Genomic DNA, 16,827 nt, shown 5'->3' on the forward strand with positions numbered 1-16,827 from the left:
ATAAACTATTCGAATCGACCCAGCCGTATTCGAGTTTTGCGCTTTGCTATATATATTGCAATTCATTTTTATTTGAGATTAGATTTAAATATTTTCGTTATTGAGGTAAACATTTTGGATCGCTATAATGAAATAAATATGGAAGGAAAAATTTATATAAAAATCTATTAATATAGTATAAATAGCTGATTTTGGTGTAAGGCAAGCATTATATACCCTATACTTTCGAGTATTTACACCTAGGTCATAAAGAAATTGTGATTGATCATTAATGTATCAAACCTAAACGCAAAACCTCTGAAAACTGTACAAACATTTTTAGTTTTATATACATTTACTGAGAATTGAAATAGACACAATTTTAGGAATATTAGTTACATACATATGGACTTAACAAATTCTCTATTAAATACGTGCGTGTATTGTATTAAATATTTGAAGCTCGCTAAAGCTCGAAGCTACTCGAAGGTGGCAGGTATTGCTTTCGGCGTTTTAAATAGGACAAAGTAAAAATGAAAAGAGCTATACGCATGCATGATTACTAATTAATGCATTATCTAACTAATCAGATATTGATATCAAAACTGTATTACGCGTGTTCAGGTTTGGGTATTATATGAAATATTGATTTAGGGTTATCGAAACTACCGTTTATATATAGTTTGTTTTATCTATATACATATTCGTATACTTGAACTCATTAAATCAAATCAACGAAATGTAAAAATAATATTATTTCAAACAAAATATTTCTGCTCACCTTTATGGCTAAGTTATTTATTAGATTTGGGTAAATGAATCATTTCTTTCCTTTACTATATTGTCAATAATTAATACATATAGACAATACTTTCAAAATCTGTTATAACAGATCATATTTGGTCGTAAAAACAGATCGTCATAACAACCGATGACGTTGTTATTAACCTAATACAATAGAATTCAGCCGGGACCTTTGATTTTGGTCAATATAACCGGTATGTATCTAAACGATGTCGTCGTAAACGGTTTTGACTGTATATGAATTCACAAAAAGGTCGCAAATGATGCTAGCTTTTACCAGCTACCAGGCAATTGGGCATGAGTGAACACTTAGTTCTTGATTTAGGAGGGTAGGCGCAAAACTTTCTTGCTTTCAAAAATTATGAAATAAATTAAAAGATATCTGAGGGATTTAACAAAGATAACATCAAACATATTTTTCCTCTCATATTCGATAAGAGTATGTAAATGACGCTTAAGGCTATATTAAATAAATGCATTAAATAATTATAATCTAGAATCAGCAGACTTTGATTAAGATAACAAGAAGCGTTCGTTGGACTTATTTTTATAATAATACTATCTGACCCGGCAAACGTTTGTTTTGCCATGTATATTATTTCTAGATTTTTTTTAGTCTAATAAAAATAACTATCTACCATAATAAAAAATAGGGGTTGATCGTAGAGGGATGAAAATTAGGGGGTTATTTGTATTATTGTATGTTGTATCATAACAAAATAGAAACAATTTTTTTTTCTAAAAAATAAAAATTGTGGTGGAAGCCCCTTATCAATGGGGTTTGAAAGATAGATAGTAGCCGATTCTCAGACTTCCTGATTATGCATAAAATTATGATAAGAATGGGTCGAGCCGTTTCGGAGGAGTATGGCAACGAACATTGTGACACAAGAATTATATATATATAGAGATTTATTACGATAATGAATTTCAAATCAAAATATGATTTAAATTTTCTTATCTTTGGGCAATCGATATATTTTTATATATACGCAATCTACATTTATGGTTTAATAACAAAAGACTTTGTTTGTAATGGATCAAGACAAGATATATCAGGACACACCTACAGAGGGTAAAGTGCAAGAAGTGCATAAATAATTAACAAAAAAGAACTCAAAATAACATATACACTACCTGTAACTAAAACAACGTAAAATCTAAAGAAAAAACTAAAAGCTATATATAGATATATGTATATCATAAAAATTAAGTCAACATATTACTTATTAGCCATAATTATTGTATCGGCTAGATTGTAATTTAGGTAAAGTCGCACTTTTGTGGACTTTATTGTAAGAAAAAAAACCTTATAAAGAAAATTAATAATTAAAGTTTTAATTAGCATTCAATATTACTGTGACTTCCATCTGCACTTTGTTGGCTATTTTAGCAAGATTAAATATGCGCTACGTGAGAATTAAGACTTTCTAAACGCTCTCTGACGACAGCTTAGAGTAGTTTTGACGCTTCATAATTAAGTCTCAGCTTTTGGAGAAGCAACTCCAAATCAGAGTCATACTTGCCGTTACGATTTAGATAAGCGCAAAACGTAAGTATTGTTTTCCAAAGAATTCAAATTATATTCATAAAATAATACCCATATAGTCAGTTTACCAAGCGTTCAATACATTTGCGAACGTATTTTGTATCGAAGCTCAGAGATCACGTACTTGCAAAGAAGGTCATACTTGTAAAGAAATTCAAACAATTCCATGTTTTTGCTATTTCTAATACTTATTACTTACCCTATAGTTCTGCTCGGCGATCTCCTTAGCCCGCGTGTTGCCCTGGTGCTGAAGCCTCTGCTCCTCCTGTCTGCGCAAGCGCAGGGCTTCATTATGGGCTATAGTTTCTTGCTTCAACCGCCGGAAACGGCGCATAGCGATCAAACGCCGGACATGGCTTTGTATTTTGACTATGGCCCACATTTTGTGTCCGTACGATCGACGGACTAGGTAGCCGCGCGCCGCAGCCTTAAAATATTCATAATTATTTATATGTCTTTGACTTTAATAAAGAGTGCTTCAATATGAATTATATAATGAAAAAAAAAATTACCTGTAATGATACGATATGTCCCCGCAAGTGTCTGAATCGATGGGCCAATACTCTTGCCCGAATCAAAGCCTGAAGCCGCGCGTACCCAACTTTCATCTTAGTATAGCGAATTCTCTGTAACTTGCCACGCCAATGACGCTGAATCAAAATGGCCGCTGCCCTCATCTTCAAGAACCGCCTCCGATATACCCAACCACGAATGGACCTTTGCAATATTAATATCTTCCTTGTGAGCACTCTATCTCGCTCCTGTTCAAGGAATAAATCGTGAGCATCCTTCAGAAAAACTTTGGTATGACCTAGCTGATAGTCTGATTTTCCCAAAACAGTTGCACAAATTTTGGAGGTGGCAGCCCTGCAGTCAGTTTTATGTGCCGGTGGTACTCCTGAAATAAGGAACCTGTATCGTTCCACAAACTCTTTGAAACTGTGCCGAATTGGGTAGCCAGCTCTTCGGATCCTGATAGTTTCCATCATGCCTGAATAACGCAGCTGCCGACAACACAAGCCACGGTCAAACAGCATGGGTTTTTTGAACTCGTTTGGTTTTATACATCGGATAAAAAAAGGTTGGCACGTCCCCAAAGTTCTCATCAATAGATCTAGTGACTTCTTAAATTGGGTGGACAGAGTCGGTGTGCGTTTTCTCGTTTCTGAACCCATCACGATATCGTTCTCAAAAATTTGTTGAAGAAATTTGTTCGTAGAAATATGGATTAATTGTAGAAGATCTGCGCTAAACGTATCTCTGTTTTTCTCTAGAAATCCTCGCGTGTCATAGAAGACCACACCAGCGAAATGGTTGAGTCCAAAACTAGTGTTAATGTCCGATTTTGGTTTAAGGTAGTTCCGGTGAAGGCCGTGTGTCTTGTGCAACTTCGCCAACATCGTTTGATCTGTGCCCTTGGGAAACTTGGACTCCTCGTCGATCAAAGCCATAATGTTCAGTTGCTTCAAAGCAATCAAGTCCAACGCATCCTGATTATCCACGAACTCTATGTGATGCCAATTGATCCCTTCGTGATTATACTCTTCCTGTTCCAATTTAAAGATATGCCTTACGAAGAACTGCTGAAGGTTCTCATTCGCGAAGTTTATACAAAACTGCTCGAAGCTGTTATGGTCGAAGTTTTCAAAGCCAAATATATCAAGTACGCCTATTGCAGTACGCGTTGTTGCTTTGGGTTTGTATATAGCTGCGTTGATTTTCTTTACTATCGTTACAAATAAGCGACCGTAAATTCCTTTGACGAATGCATCTCTTATATCTACCGACTGTTCCCTGCTGAGAGTTGATACTACAGTTTCACCGTGAGCAAATAAAGTTTTCCTTGTTAACGCTTTGATGAGGGAAGATACTGGAACACCCAATAAGTTTGCGACGCGTTTTACATTTAATTGTTCTATTATTTCCGTCGCATCCAAGTTGTCTACTACAGTAGCTTCATATTTAATATTACCGCAATGTAAAACAGCAGCTAATAGTTTTAATATTTCCCATATTTCTGATTCCGTGAACAGTAACACTTTCATAGCAGATCGAATATCTCCAAATTCAGCTGCATCATCTCTTCCCTCGCAACTGAAATTTCCTCCCTGAAAAATAAAACAGTAATTAAATGTAATTCAACTTCCATTAGCGTGTAGAATGGTAGAAGAGCATTCTTAAGGGGATCACTTATTACTGAAGGTAATGTTTTATATTAAAAAAATATATAAACTCCATATTACTTTGGAAGCCATGACAGAAACCTAGTCAGAATGAAAGCACTTACAGCAGACAGATATCTATACTCCGAAGCGTCACCCAATTCCAACTTCTTTTTCTCTTCTTTCGATAACCCCGCTAGAAGACAGTAGAAAACGTGGTAATTTCTCTCTTCGGGGCCTTGAAATACTATTCTTGATTTTTCTAATAAATACTGTTCTATCTTGGCACCTTCAATAACCCCATTGCTGTTGAAATGTATGTCGATATATTTACCGAAGCGAGATGAATTATCATTTCTAACTGTCTTTGCGTTTCCAAATGCTTCAAGAATGGGATTTGCTTCTAAAATCTGAAATGATAATTAAGCCATTAATTACTTTAAGTGTAAGCTGGTAACGTTACACGATTTAAACTTCTGAAACGTTGAAAAAAAAATGTGTTTATTCATTATTTAGACGACTCATTGGTCTAGTGGTTAGTACTCCTGACTGCGAATCCATGGGTCCCGGGTTCGATCCCTGGCTGAGGCGAACATCGATGTGATGATCATTTGGTGTTGTTCTTAGGTCTTGGGTGTTTAAATATGTATTTATATGGATATCCATCTATAATATGTATGTATATCCGTTGCCTAGTACCCATAACACAAGCTTCACCAGCTTAGCATGGGACTAGGTCAATTGGTGTGAATTGTCTTTTAAAAAAAAAAATTATAAACAAAGCATTATCATCCAAGATTTGGCAACCCTTTTAACTAAAATACCTGTGTCAGGGTTCCCAGCTCTTCCATAGCAAACTTATTAGTTTTGTTTTTTCAATTACAATTTTTTTAACAGTTTACAACACCCGTGAGTGCATAAGTGAGTGTGTGGGTGCATGTAAGTGAACGAGTGAGTGTAATGTGTAACTACATGTTAGGTCTGATGAGCATCTCCAGCTCTGTGCAAGATGTGTTCATAAACCAGTCCTTTATCAGTTTTTTTTAGATTGTGGACGATGAGCTAGTATTAAGCAGCTTATTTAATTTATTATAGCGTTTCTTTTCAAATAACGATAACTTTAAAACGCTAGAAAATACGAGAATATTTTGTAACATAAGCGCCCGTTGAAACGACCATATAATGGAAAACTTTCTATAACATTACATATACATAATATGACACTGAATTAATAGTCCATTGAAATGTTACAATTTAAGGGCCAAACTGAACATTTGATAGAGGACGCAATTTTATTTATGGGACATGTAGGGGGGGTCCATATAAGCTTAATCCCAAGTTTGTGGGGTTGGCGCCTTTGTCCCCCAGCCGCCATGTTGGAAAAAGGGGTGAAAATACGTTTTTGGCTATATCTCCTAAATTATCCATCGTACATAAAATTTGAAAAGACACATTTTTAGCAAATCGCTGTGCCTACAATTATGTCTATTTGACTTTTTATCATAAATCCAAAATTCAAAATTGATACAATTGTTTTAAGTGGACTCCATTCGAAGCCAACGGTTTACTAAATTTTAATTGTTAATAAAGTTATGACATTTGTTTCTTTTTATTTTCCATTATCAGTTTTCCTCCATTTACATGAAATAATATAAATCTAATTAACGTGGAAAAAAATGTGGAAAAAAAAATGGAATTAAATTGGGGAAAAAATTTGCAAAATTTGTTTTCCGCATGTAAGTACTGATATCAGATTAATTAACTAAATTTAATAGCTTAAGAATTAATATATAACAATGGTCTGTCTGAATCAAATCAACAAACAAAATATCTCTACTATAGGTATCATTATAATTCAAGTACCTATTCTGCGTTATGATAGAACAATTAATTTTATTTATCAGGGGGATCCTGGTTTAACTTTGATCAGTAACAGTAATTATTTGATATATTAACTCATAGCGAATTTATAAATGTGTGGAGTTGTTGGTGTGTTGACCCCATATAAAGAAGATCAAAATTTTTGTATCGGTTTAAGCGTGAAAAGTATATACAACAATACATACGTACTTTTCTGATGCACAAATTAGGAAATTGATATTATTCTTATGTATTAGCTAATGAAGGAAATTTGTAATATAAGCGAATGTAAATAAAATGTCTGTATTGTCTGACAAAAGAAATATCAGTGGTTTAGGTCTGGGCCTCAGATTTCTGTATCTCTTTCATAACCATTTGTCAATCTAGGGAAGTAGGAGCAGCCTCCTGTGCCTGACACACGCCGTCGACTGGATCTAAGGCAAGCCGGCTTCCTCTCGATGTTTTACTACACTGTTCGAATGTTAAATGCGCGCATAGAAAATCAGTGCACAACCACGTATCGAATCTTCTACCTCAAGGATGGGAGTCGCATGCTGAAGCCACTAGGCCAACACTGCTCTTTACCGGTTATGTTTAAACAGGGCCATATAGAGGTCAAGGGATTAGAATAGAATTTTATATTAATGTGATAAGTTACAAAAATTCCAAGGTTAACTAAAAATGTAATTTATTGCTATTACTTACTTTTGAATATATATTTTCAAGTTATAAGCAACCAACCTTGACTCTAGTGCTATTTATGAGCGTTAAAATTTTCATATTTTACGAATGTTTTGACAGACATTTTATTAATAGTGTTGTTGATGTTCAGTGTGTTAAGCAAAATTATTTTCAATCGAAAAACAACAAGATTACGGTGTTTCTTCACTCCGACGGAGGTCGTGTACTAATGTTAAACATAATGACATTTAATGTAATCCTGATTATGTTATACTAATATTAAATACGAATATAGACTATTTTTATTTATTTATTTACACTTCGTTACATTTATAAAGTAAAACAAATGATGCGGCTGAAAAAGCTAAAGCGTGCAAATACAGGGGTCTAGGCTCTGAATATGATTTTGTCCCATTCGGTGTCGAGACCCTTGGTCCGTGGGGTCCTAGCACTATAAGGCTTTTTAAGGAAATAGCAAAAAGGTTAATCGATATCACAGGAGACCGAAGAGCTGGCAGCCACCTCGGACAAAGATTTAGTCTAGCTATTCAAAGGGGGAACGCTGCCAGTATCTTCGGAACCTTGCCTAAAGGGACTCCTTTTAATAATTTATCTTAGTTATTATATTTTAAGGTTAGTTATTGTTTTTAGTTAAGAAATTTGTAAATACTGTATATATTAATTTTTATGTGACTTATATACAAAAATAGAAAAGTCGAATGTCAAAAAAATTTATATAATACATAAAAATTATAAGGGCTCGGGCAGCCTTATCGCTAACAAGCTATCTCTTCCAGGTAACCCTTTTTAAAAAAACCTAAAAAAATAAATATGATAGTACGGTGCAAGAAAAAAAAATTATATAACCTTAAACTAAGATGATATAATAAAAATAACTGAACAAAAATTCTTGTAATCTTGAAAACGGTTCTTCTTTATGACGTATGTATTTGTAATGTATTAAAAATAAAATCAAGCCTACCTGTTGTTCAATCCACGAATGCTTCCCACTTATAGCAGCTAGATACTGCAATATTAATTTGGTAGATTCCGTTTTTCCCGCACCAGACTCTCCACTAATGACTATACATTGATCCTGGCTATACCGACGCATGTGCGCGTACGCATTATCCCCTATAGCGAAGATGTGCGGCGGCAATTCTCCTATCTTCCGCTCTTTATACAGCTTGATCTGATCCGCGGTGTATATTGGAAGAATCTGATAGGGGTTCACTGCTACTAATATTGACCCGGTGTATGTCTGAAAAATAATGAGCGAAATTAGAAATAAGAACTAAATAAGCACCAAATAGTATAAAGAGCATTGGTCTGCCATTTTCTAAAATAACAAACAATGACGTAATATATGTGCGGCCAATATGCGTTAGAGCGGGACAGGAGACATACTGCGTCTCACATCGGTCTGGCGTGATCGGTGACGTAGTGCAGGTGCGTTAGAGTGGGGCAGAACGCATACTGCGTATTCACATCTCTCTGACGATATCGGTGACGTAGCGTAAGCGCGGCCGGTGCAGCCGGTACGCGTTAGAGTGAGACAGACTATATAGGCTAGTCTGAGTCTGGTAGAGTGGTAGAATGGTAATTGAATTGTATCAAAGAAAAAACTTGAATTAATATCAAATAAAAAAAACTGCATAAATAAATAATTATAATTGCATAAGTTGATAAAAATGCTATGCAATAGCTTTACTGCGGCAGTCCCCGAGACCCACACGTTTTTTTTTTTATATTTATACAGACCACAGCGGTTTTCTAATGTACTATGATTTTATTGTAATATTCTGTAATATAAATACATTTAAAAAAAAACTACGCTTTTCTCTACCCTTATAGAGTAAAAAGTAGGCGGTTACTAGACGCATACATTTGGAAATTCGGGAAGCGATACTAAGCGAAACAATAACTGGTTTGGTTTTAATGGTAACGTGGGCGGATCTTGCCAAAGTATTCAATGAAAAATACAGAAATTTGGCCAGTCCTATGTATTAAAGAATTGAGATACTTCAAGCACAACTGGCGTATATGGCCTATGTTTATATATATATATATATATATATATATAATTCTACTGTACGTGTGTATGTCACTGAAGTCACTTCTTAAAAGACTGGACCGATTTGAATGAATTTTTTTGTATGCGTTGTGGCGCCCTGGATGGTTTATATTGGTTGGATGGTTTATATCTATACAGCAAATAAACAGCAGGTTATATAAATCTTCTGTGCATGTGTTCGTAATTAAGCTCCTAAACGGCTGGACAAATTCAGGCTGGACAGTGGGAGTGGAGAATGATTTGTATGTAAGACGTGTGTACAGGACAACATCTGTCGGATACGCTAGTTATATATATATATATATATATATAAGATATTGTTGCCAAAAGTCATATGATTTAACAACGTTCTTTGTAATCTGCAATTAATAATTACCAGCAAAATTACTACTTACATAAATAAGATTATCGTTATATCGTATAAGCAAATTCCTCAAGATCCCAGCTTCATGCAGGTCCCCCAAGGAGATCATGTCTTCCACGCCATGCACGGAGGTGGCGTGCATGGCTTTGATCCGTCGCTCTGGTGGAAGCCATTGTTCCTGGCCGTCGTCATCTCTGACTCTGATTCGGCGACCTTCTGCTGCCAAAACCCTCGCTCCAATGGCCACGTCGAACTCTCGATTCGATACCGGCTCGATCCATATGTAATCTCCCTGGAATTCACAAATAAATTATTAAATAAATTACAAAGCCTTTCATAGGTTGTACCAACTTTTTTTAATTCCGCTCCTTGATAAGCGGACAAAGTACTTGGTGAAACTAATATGATTTTTCAGAATGTCAATGATTATATATTAAAAAAAAAAAAAAAAAAAATTATCGAATCACGGCTCCACTTTAAAACAGATCCAAATTTTTTTCAACATATTTTCATCAATCGGCAATGGTGTACCATACAATGATGTAGTGCATGCTCTTTAACCCAAAAAAAAATAATTAAAACATGATTTATGAAATAAATAATACAAATTTTTGGCTTTAACCTAACCTAACCTGATCACAAACACCACTTAGAATAAAAAAAAACCCATACCTAATTTAATTCACTAGGAACTGTCAACTAAGACGATATCATTTAACATTTAAATTTTTTTTAACGGGTGCCAAAGCCATGCTCTTCCTTAATATTACTTGAGGTACTACATAAAACTCGTAAAAAACGATAGAATTTTTTTTTAACTGTTTTAAGATGGAGCCGTGATTCGACTGATTTATCTTATGTTCTATGTAGGTATAATAAAACCTATTTAACAGTGCGCATACATTAAGTAACTTTACTATTTTAAAACTCATACTTGTACATTCATAACCATGACACCGTTAGTTCAGGGGAAGACACATTACAAATTAAAACCTTATGCAAAAAATATATCATTAATGTTAAGTTAGTGTTTAGATAATTAGAACCTGTAAAACGCAACCACAATGCGAAAAATTTAGCTTCAATGGTTAAATTAAACAAATGACAATCGAAAATCACACGTCGAAACAAAACACGATCGTGCCAAGGAATGTAAAACGTAGACCGGAACCAGACAATGCGTGTTCCTCGAATTTAAAAATATTTGTAACTTAATCGAAGGCAGATCACGTTCATACTGATTGTTATCTCTGTGAAAGTATGCATTTAATTCATTGGTAATGTATGGAACACGTTTTGTTTTAATAGCGGTACAATTGTTTACTGTGAAAATGCCCACAAAGTAACGAAATATTATATACTAACAATTGTAGAGTAAAATTTACTTTTAGAGAACAATAGAACTGATTATGCAATGTTTATGTTTTTATTACATACTACAAACGTGGAACTAACAAAATTGTTTCCATAATAATGTGAATAAAGTAAAAGGAAATAAACATTTGTGTTGCTCAAATGATTTGCTTTATTTACACTACATAATCTGAGGGATTCAACAATTATAGTAACAAGCGTGGTACCTCAAAGAAAGTTCCAGAATCCATTATGAAAACATTTCCTATTCAGCTTTTGAATATTTTATCCTTATCACTCTCGTATAACTCTAAAAGTAAAGGAACAAGACAACATATTTTGTTGTAACAAAAATAGTTGACTGAGGCAAAGATAACTTTATCACTTGACCACGGGGTCGAATCACTGTTCATTGTCAGAACGCAAATATAACAAACGGTCTTATTTCTTTATTTACTTATTTTATTTATTTTTTATAAATATTGTTTTACAAATGACCTAGATAGTTAAAATTAATAGCGTCCGAGAGATGGCGTTGCGTTAAAGTAACAACTAACAATTTCAATTAAATTTTTCATATTTAGAATCCCATAAACACATAGATGAATATTTAAAAGAATCTAGATTCAGAGATAAAGACCGAAGCTATGCGTACACTATTATAGAGTATGATTTACTCTTTGGTATGTAGATTTTTAAATTTAGAATATACTCGAAGGCTTTCTCTGACGAAAATAAAAATATTCGTACGTTCCATTTTTAAAATATGTCGTGTATTTCAATTATTTTAGTGTTAATTGATGTTAGAATGCAGAGGTTAAAGAACATACTTCTGTCTTTTTTAATATATCTTGTACACTCGTTACTTTAGCCATATTTATTATACTAATAGTAAATAGTATATAAGAAATTTTAGTCTACAATAGCAATAGGGTTAAAATTTGTAAGGAGATTCTTAATAATAAATATCGTATCTAATATCGATGGCTGTCAGCCCCTCCATAGTCTATATCGGGTCTAATTACAAATAAGTCAACGTTTTTTATAGTACAGGGGGAAAACGGGCTCACCTTCAATGCCAAAGGGCTCTCGAGTGCGTTGCCTGCCTTTAAGTCTCTATCTAATCTAAATAATCTAAAGGCGTTCATCTATATCTCATCCTAAAAGACTACTACATTTTAGTTTATTTATGAATATATTTATTTTTATATTCAAGGGATTATTATTTATAGTATATAATAAATAATAATGCAGTGGCGCTACAACTCTATATGGTATGGTTTGCATTCTATTTCATAGAAAAGTGATCAGCCTTCTGTCAGACACGCGTCATTTTTAGATTTGAGATATGCCGGTTTTCTCACGATGTTTTCTTCACCGTACGAGCGAGTGTTAGATGCGCGCATAGATCGAAGCTACGACCTCAGGGATGAGAGTCACACGCCGAAGCCTTCACCAACACTCCTTTAAATAGTGTATAAGTTAAACTGCTAATAGTTTAATACACTTTAAATCCGCTCTAGAATCCGATTATCGGATAAGGATTAATACCGGTTGACAAAATATGATTTGTCTTCAGACTTTCTAAACACGTGGTGTTTTAGAAAGTTATTAAATTTGACATCGCGTTCGATTTTTAAATTTTAATAATTATGCTAATGCATTGATAATATTACAAATTATCACAAGTAATATTCTTGTCAGCTATACCTGGAAGCAACATTTTAAATTTAAAAACGAAAGTGTCTGAGTACATTGATGCAAATGCAATACGTTTTTGACATTTAATGTTCTCTTTCTTTAAGTCTCGACTCTGTATAATCATATCAAAGTAAAAAGGTTTCATAACCGAATTAACTAAAGAAGGAAAATAAAATACATGCATGTGAAAGGTGAACGGCCTGGTGCTAGTTAGTTTAAGAAATGGTGGAATGTGTTGCCAAACGCAGAGATCGGAACTCGCACAATTTACCGCTGTAATTCACCGTAATGGCTACGAAGTTTGTGCGCGTGCGCAAAGCTGAAGCGATAGTAAAATGTGATAACGAGACAGAAACCCTATAAAATATTAAATTTTATTTGATTTTCGATGATTTTGTATTTATAATAGGTATATTATATTGCATAACAATAATTGAATTAAATATCGGATATATTTCAAAATACCTGTTACTTGTATATTCGATGTCTAAGTATGATATGAAGCCAACATTCACAAATAAAAATCTGCTATTTTATTTAATACGAGACTAAGCAAATTCGTTATAACATTTCATAACAAACCATTTTTAATAATTAGCATAGATCTTAAGCACACGTTTCTATCAGCAAACTTCAAAAGTATCCAAAACTATAGATTTTATAGGTATGTATCAAGGATTCCTCGGCTCTTTGGTTCCTATTACGTAATTTTAAGAATCTATATTTCATTGTTTTCTTGTTTGTTATTATATTTAAGCTACTTCGCAGAGCAGGGTTGGCCTAGTGGCTTCAGCGTGCGACTCTCATCCTACTGAAAGTTCGAACCTCGGCTGTGCACCAATTTACTTACTGTACATACGCATTTAACATCGCGTGGAAAATGGCATACGTTAGATCGACGTCGTGTGTCAGGTACACAAGGCCTACTTGCCTATTATAAAAACATATAACGAAACAAATACAGAAATCTGAGGCCCAGACCTAAAAGGTTGTACCACCACTGTTTTTTTCATATGTAAGCTACTTTTACCAGTTTTTGAGATTATATTCGCTTGTTTAATCGCCTCACGCTATCAGCTCGCTTGCAGTGACGGCTGCTGTTTATTTGAAAGACCCAATTTAAAACACGTTTTCACAAAATAATTATGAACTAAGAATATTTATATGTTAACCGACATAGTGAAAGAAAGTATTTCGATGTGCATTTTGTGGAGTTGTATTAAGATAAGATTTTGTATTTAAATCTGTTTATCCTATCTTATAAAAGCACAGCTTACATAGAGAACTACATATTTGTATAGAAACTCATTATTCTCAAACTTCATAGCAGAGTAAGCGAAGCAGCAATTATAGATTTGGACAAACAAAGAATATAATATGAGGAACATAAAACGACTAGATTTTATTTTGGTTTTCGAAATTAAAAATGGTGTTTTAAATTGATTGCTTTTCAATAATTTAAAGTGATTTATGACATTCTAAAAATTATTTTCAGAAAAATTGCATAACTTAATTTCCATGACTATTATTCAAGGTAAACGAGTTCACGCAAACCTTGAACTTTGCACTTGATACTCCAAGTACTAAAATTAAACAAACTTCAAACAGATAACCCTAAAAATTGTAGTATGTGTTACCATGGTAACAATGTTTTTATACGGTAGTGACAGAGAAAGAAAGCAGGACTCCAACCTGGATTCCATAATCGCTGCTTAGTCTTTGAACTAGCCGAATTCAGTATCATAAATATGAAGCAAATGTCAACTCTTTTGTTATAATAATAAATAATAAAACTTTATTTATGACAAAAGGATTGTGACAAAAATTCATATATCGCTAGTCCCTATACTAGGGAGTCACTGTGTTGTGGGTCTAGATAACAATTGTTCCGTGGTACATGTTATCTATTCTGGTTTTATTATTCAAGTTTCTTTCTTCAATAGTTGTCCTGCCATTCGGAGCTAAGACGAATCTAACAAAATCATAACCGTTCTCGATTTATTATACACTTTGTTTTATATATTTATATTCTTTTCCTTGTATATATTAAGTCCTATTTTTTTTTAATGATTGGACTATTCACACCAATTGACCTAGTCCCATGCTAAGCTGGTGAAGCTTGTGTTATGGGTACTAGACAACGTATATACGTACGTACATATTATAGATAGATAGACATATAAATACATATTTAAACACCCAAGATCTAAGCACAACACCAAATGCTCATCACATCGATGTTTGTCTCAGCCGGGGATCGAACCCGGGACTTAGTACCCCTGAATGCGAATCCATGGGGCATTCGCAGTCAGGGGTACTAACCACTAGACCAATGAGCCGTCTAAAATTTATTAAACCCCTTTCTAGGAAATGTACTTAAACAATATATGGAAACAACTTCAATAGACAATTATTCATATAAACACGTCATGGTTACATCATTCTATATAATACCTAGGGGTACAGCTCATGAATAAACGATTTCTTACATATTTTATTCAACAAGCTATACTTAGAATAACTTTCAATATATCCTAGCCAATATATATGTTTCCCAACGTGGGTTCTACTCCCCACAGGGGGGCAATTTGATTGGCTAGAGGGGGCAATCGAAATTGGAATTGGCCGGCATGGAGCTATGAAGCTAATAAAATTGGAACCTAATCTCTGTGCAGAAGAATCTCTTTTCTTGAAAGACCCTAAGTCGAATTGGTTCGGAAATACTTCAGTGGGCAGATGGTTCCACATAGTTCCACGCGACAAACTGGCTTAAAAACGCTTAGTTGTGGAACGACGGACGTCGAGGCGATAATTTAAGATCATTAATGATTGTTTATAAGACAAAAACGCGGCTAGGGTCACTTCACTTCTTTTATCACTTCACAAATAGCAATTTAAATATCAAGTTTTCGTACCACGTAAACCAAATTTGCGACTTAAGTTTTGTCGTTAGATATGGGTTTTTGTTAGGTTAGGTTAGCCAGTGTCATGGAATATTGGTTTGAGTTTTTAACGGTCTCTCTATATTTGTGACCTGTGAAGTCTTGACTGATCAGTATTGTAGAAAAAATATTATCTAATTATCGATATTATTACCATTTGGTCAGCAGCTAAACATAACAGTATGTACGTTTTATTTATGTTTTCGTACTAATTCCCGGTGGAATAAATGTTTTGTTTGTTTAGTACAATATTACTTACTCTAGTCACGATCACCATGATGTCGCCGACATGTGGTCACCTCTTCGATCTGCAATAAATAGAATACAAATAAATCATAGTTCGACGAGATTTGGACTTGAGAATACGATTTTTTGTTGCTATCCGTGTGACATATATGTACGATTAATATTGCTTATAAATAAATGTCTAGCGCCGGTTTCATTAAAGTACTAGTTTGTCTCTATTCATCACAGCGTAAACACAATTTGACAGAAAGAGACGAAACAGTACATTAGTTTTAAGACTGCTAGATTTTTTTAAACAATGTTAAGCATTAAACCCGTTGCTAAATGGCGCAAACTTGACTCCTGTAACATGGAAGGAACTGAATCCAATCCCAGGATCTCCAATCAAGATGTTAAAACACGCGGAAACATTAAAAAAGATAAATAAATTTACATAATGTTTCTTATAGCGGCATCATTACTTTATTTCTTGTACAGCTTAACCATTAATAATATCCGACGTGAGCTTCTAGAGATAACGTACTAGCGGCAAATTACTTTTTTCTTTTGATTTATAATTCTATTTCAGTTAAATAAAATGCTTATTATTCTCTGCAAAGTGGAGCTGAACGCAAGAGAAAATTGATACACTACGAAGAGATAGAAGAGATAATATCTGATGAAAGAGAGCTGGAAAGACTTGGAGCGAGGTAAAATGCGAAGCGCAAGAACGGCCGTGATAAAGGCCTACTGGACGCCCTTTGCCCTATCCAGGCCTGATAGGATATTAATTCAAGTTCTCTTCTTTGCAGTAAACTAAGTTAATAATTGATTGACATTGGTCCGTCCTCTAACAACGCTAAATTTCGTTGTAGTTTGTTGTAATTTCGTTGTAATCTGTTGTAACGCTGAGAACTAAATTGAGATAGGAATCGCTATTGCAAGTTATTAATCTTTTGCAAGAATATGGTACAAAAATGTGTAAGTTGGTACAATCGTAAGTTCGCATATTTTGCCACACACAATGGCGCGCAAATTTGTTTTTAAAGGAATTTAAAATTTTATTTGGTCAATTCTTATATTACATATCATATCATTCGTTATTAAATTTTTATTAACTACAGTGTCTCACG

At 34.1% G+C, this 16,827-nt stretch overlaps 1 protein-coding gene across 3 annotated transcripts in view; it reads right to left on the reverse strand.

Annotated features, from left to right (window-relative positions):
• LOC125055856 (myosin-VIIa) overlaps positions 1-16,827 on the reverse strand; it is a 44,002-nt gene that overhangs the window by 11,691 nt on the left and 15,484 nt on the right. For 2 of the 3 annotated variants that reach the window (XM_047658506.1, XM_047658507.1), the window contains exons 2-7: positions 15,729-15,777; positions 9,505-9,765; positions 8,018-8,296; positions 4,620-4,904; positions 2,845-4,440; positions 2,532-2,759 (exon numbers count right to left, since the gene is read on the reverse strand). In XM_047658506.1, the coding sequence (XP_047514462.1) occupies positions 2,532-2,759; positions 2,845-4,440; positions 4,620-4,904; positions 8,018-8,296; positions 9,505-9,765; positions 15,729-15,746 (2,667 nt within the window). In that variant the 5' untranslated portion in view covers positions 15,747-15,777. Of the gene's footprint in view, positions 1-2,531; positions 2,760-2,844; positions 4,441-4,619; positions 4,905-8,017; positions 8,297-9,504; positions 9,766-11,053; positions 11,179-15,728; positions 15,778-16,827 lie in introns of those variants that run through there. The other variant, XM_047658505.1, reaches the window with a different exon arrangement.

Source organism: Pieris napi, chromosome 14 (genome assembly GCF_905475465.1).
Source record: "Pieris napi chromosome 14, ilPieNapi1.2, whole genome shotgun sequence".
Lineage (NCBI taxonomy): Eukaryota > Metazoa > Arthropoda > Insecta > Lepidoptera > Pieridae > Pieris > Pieris napi.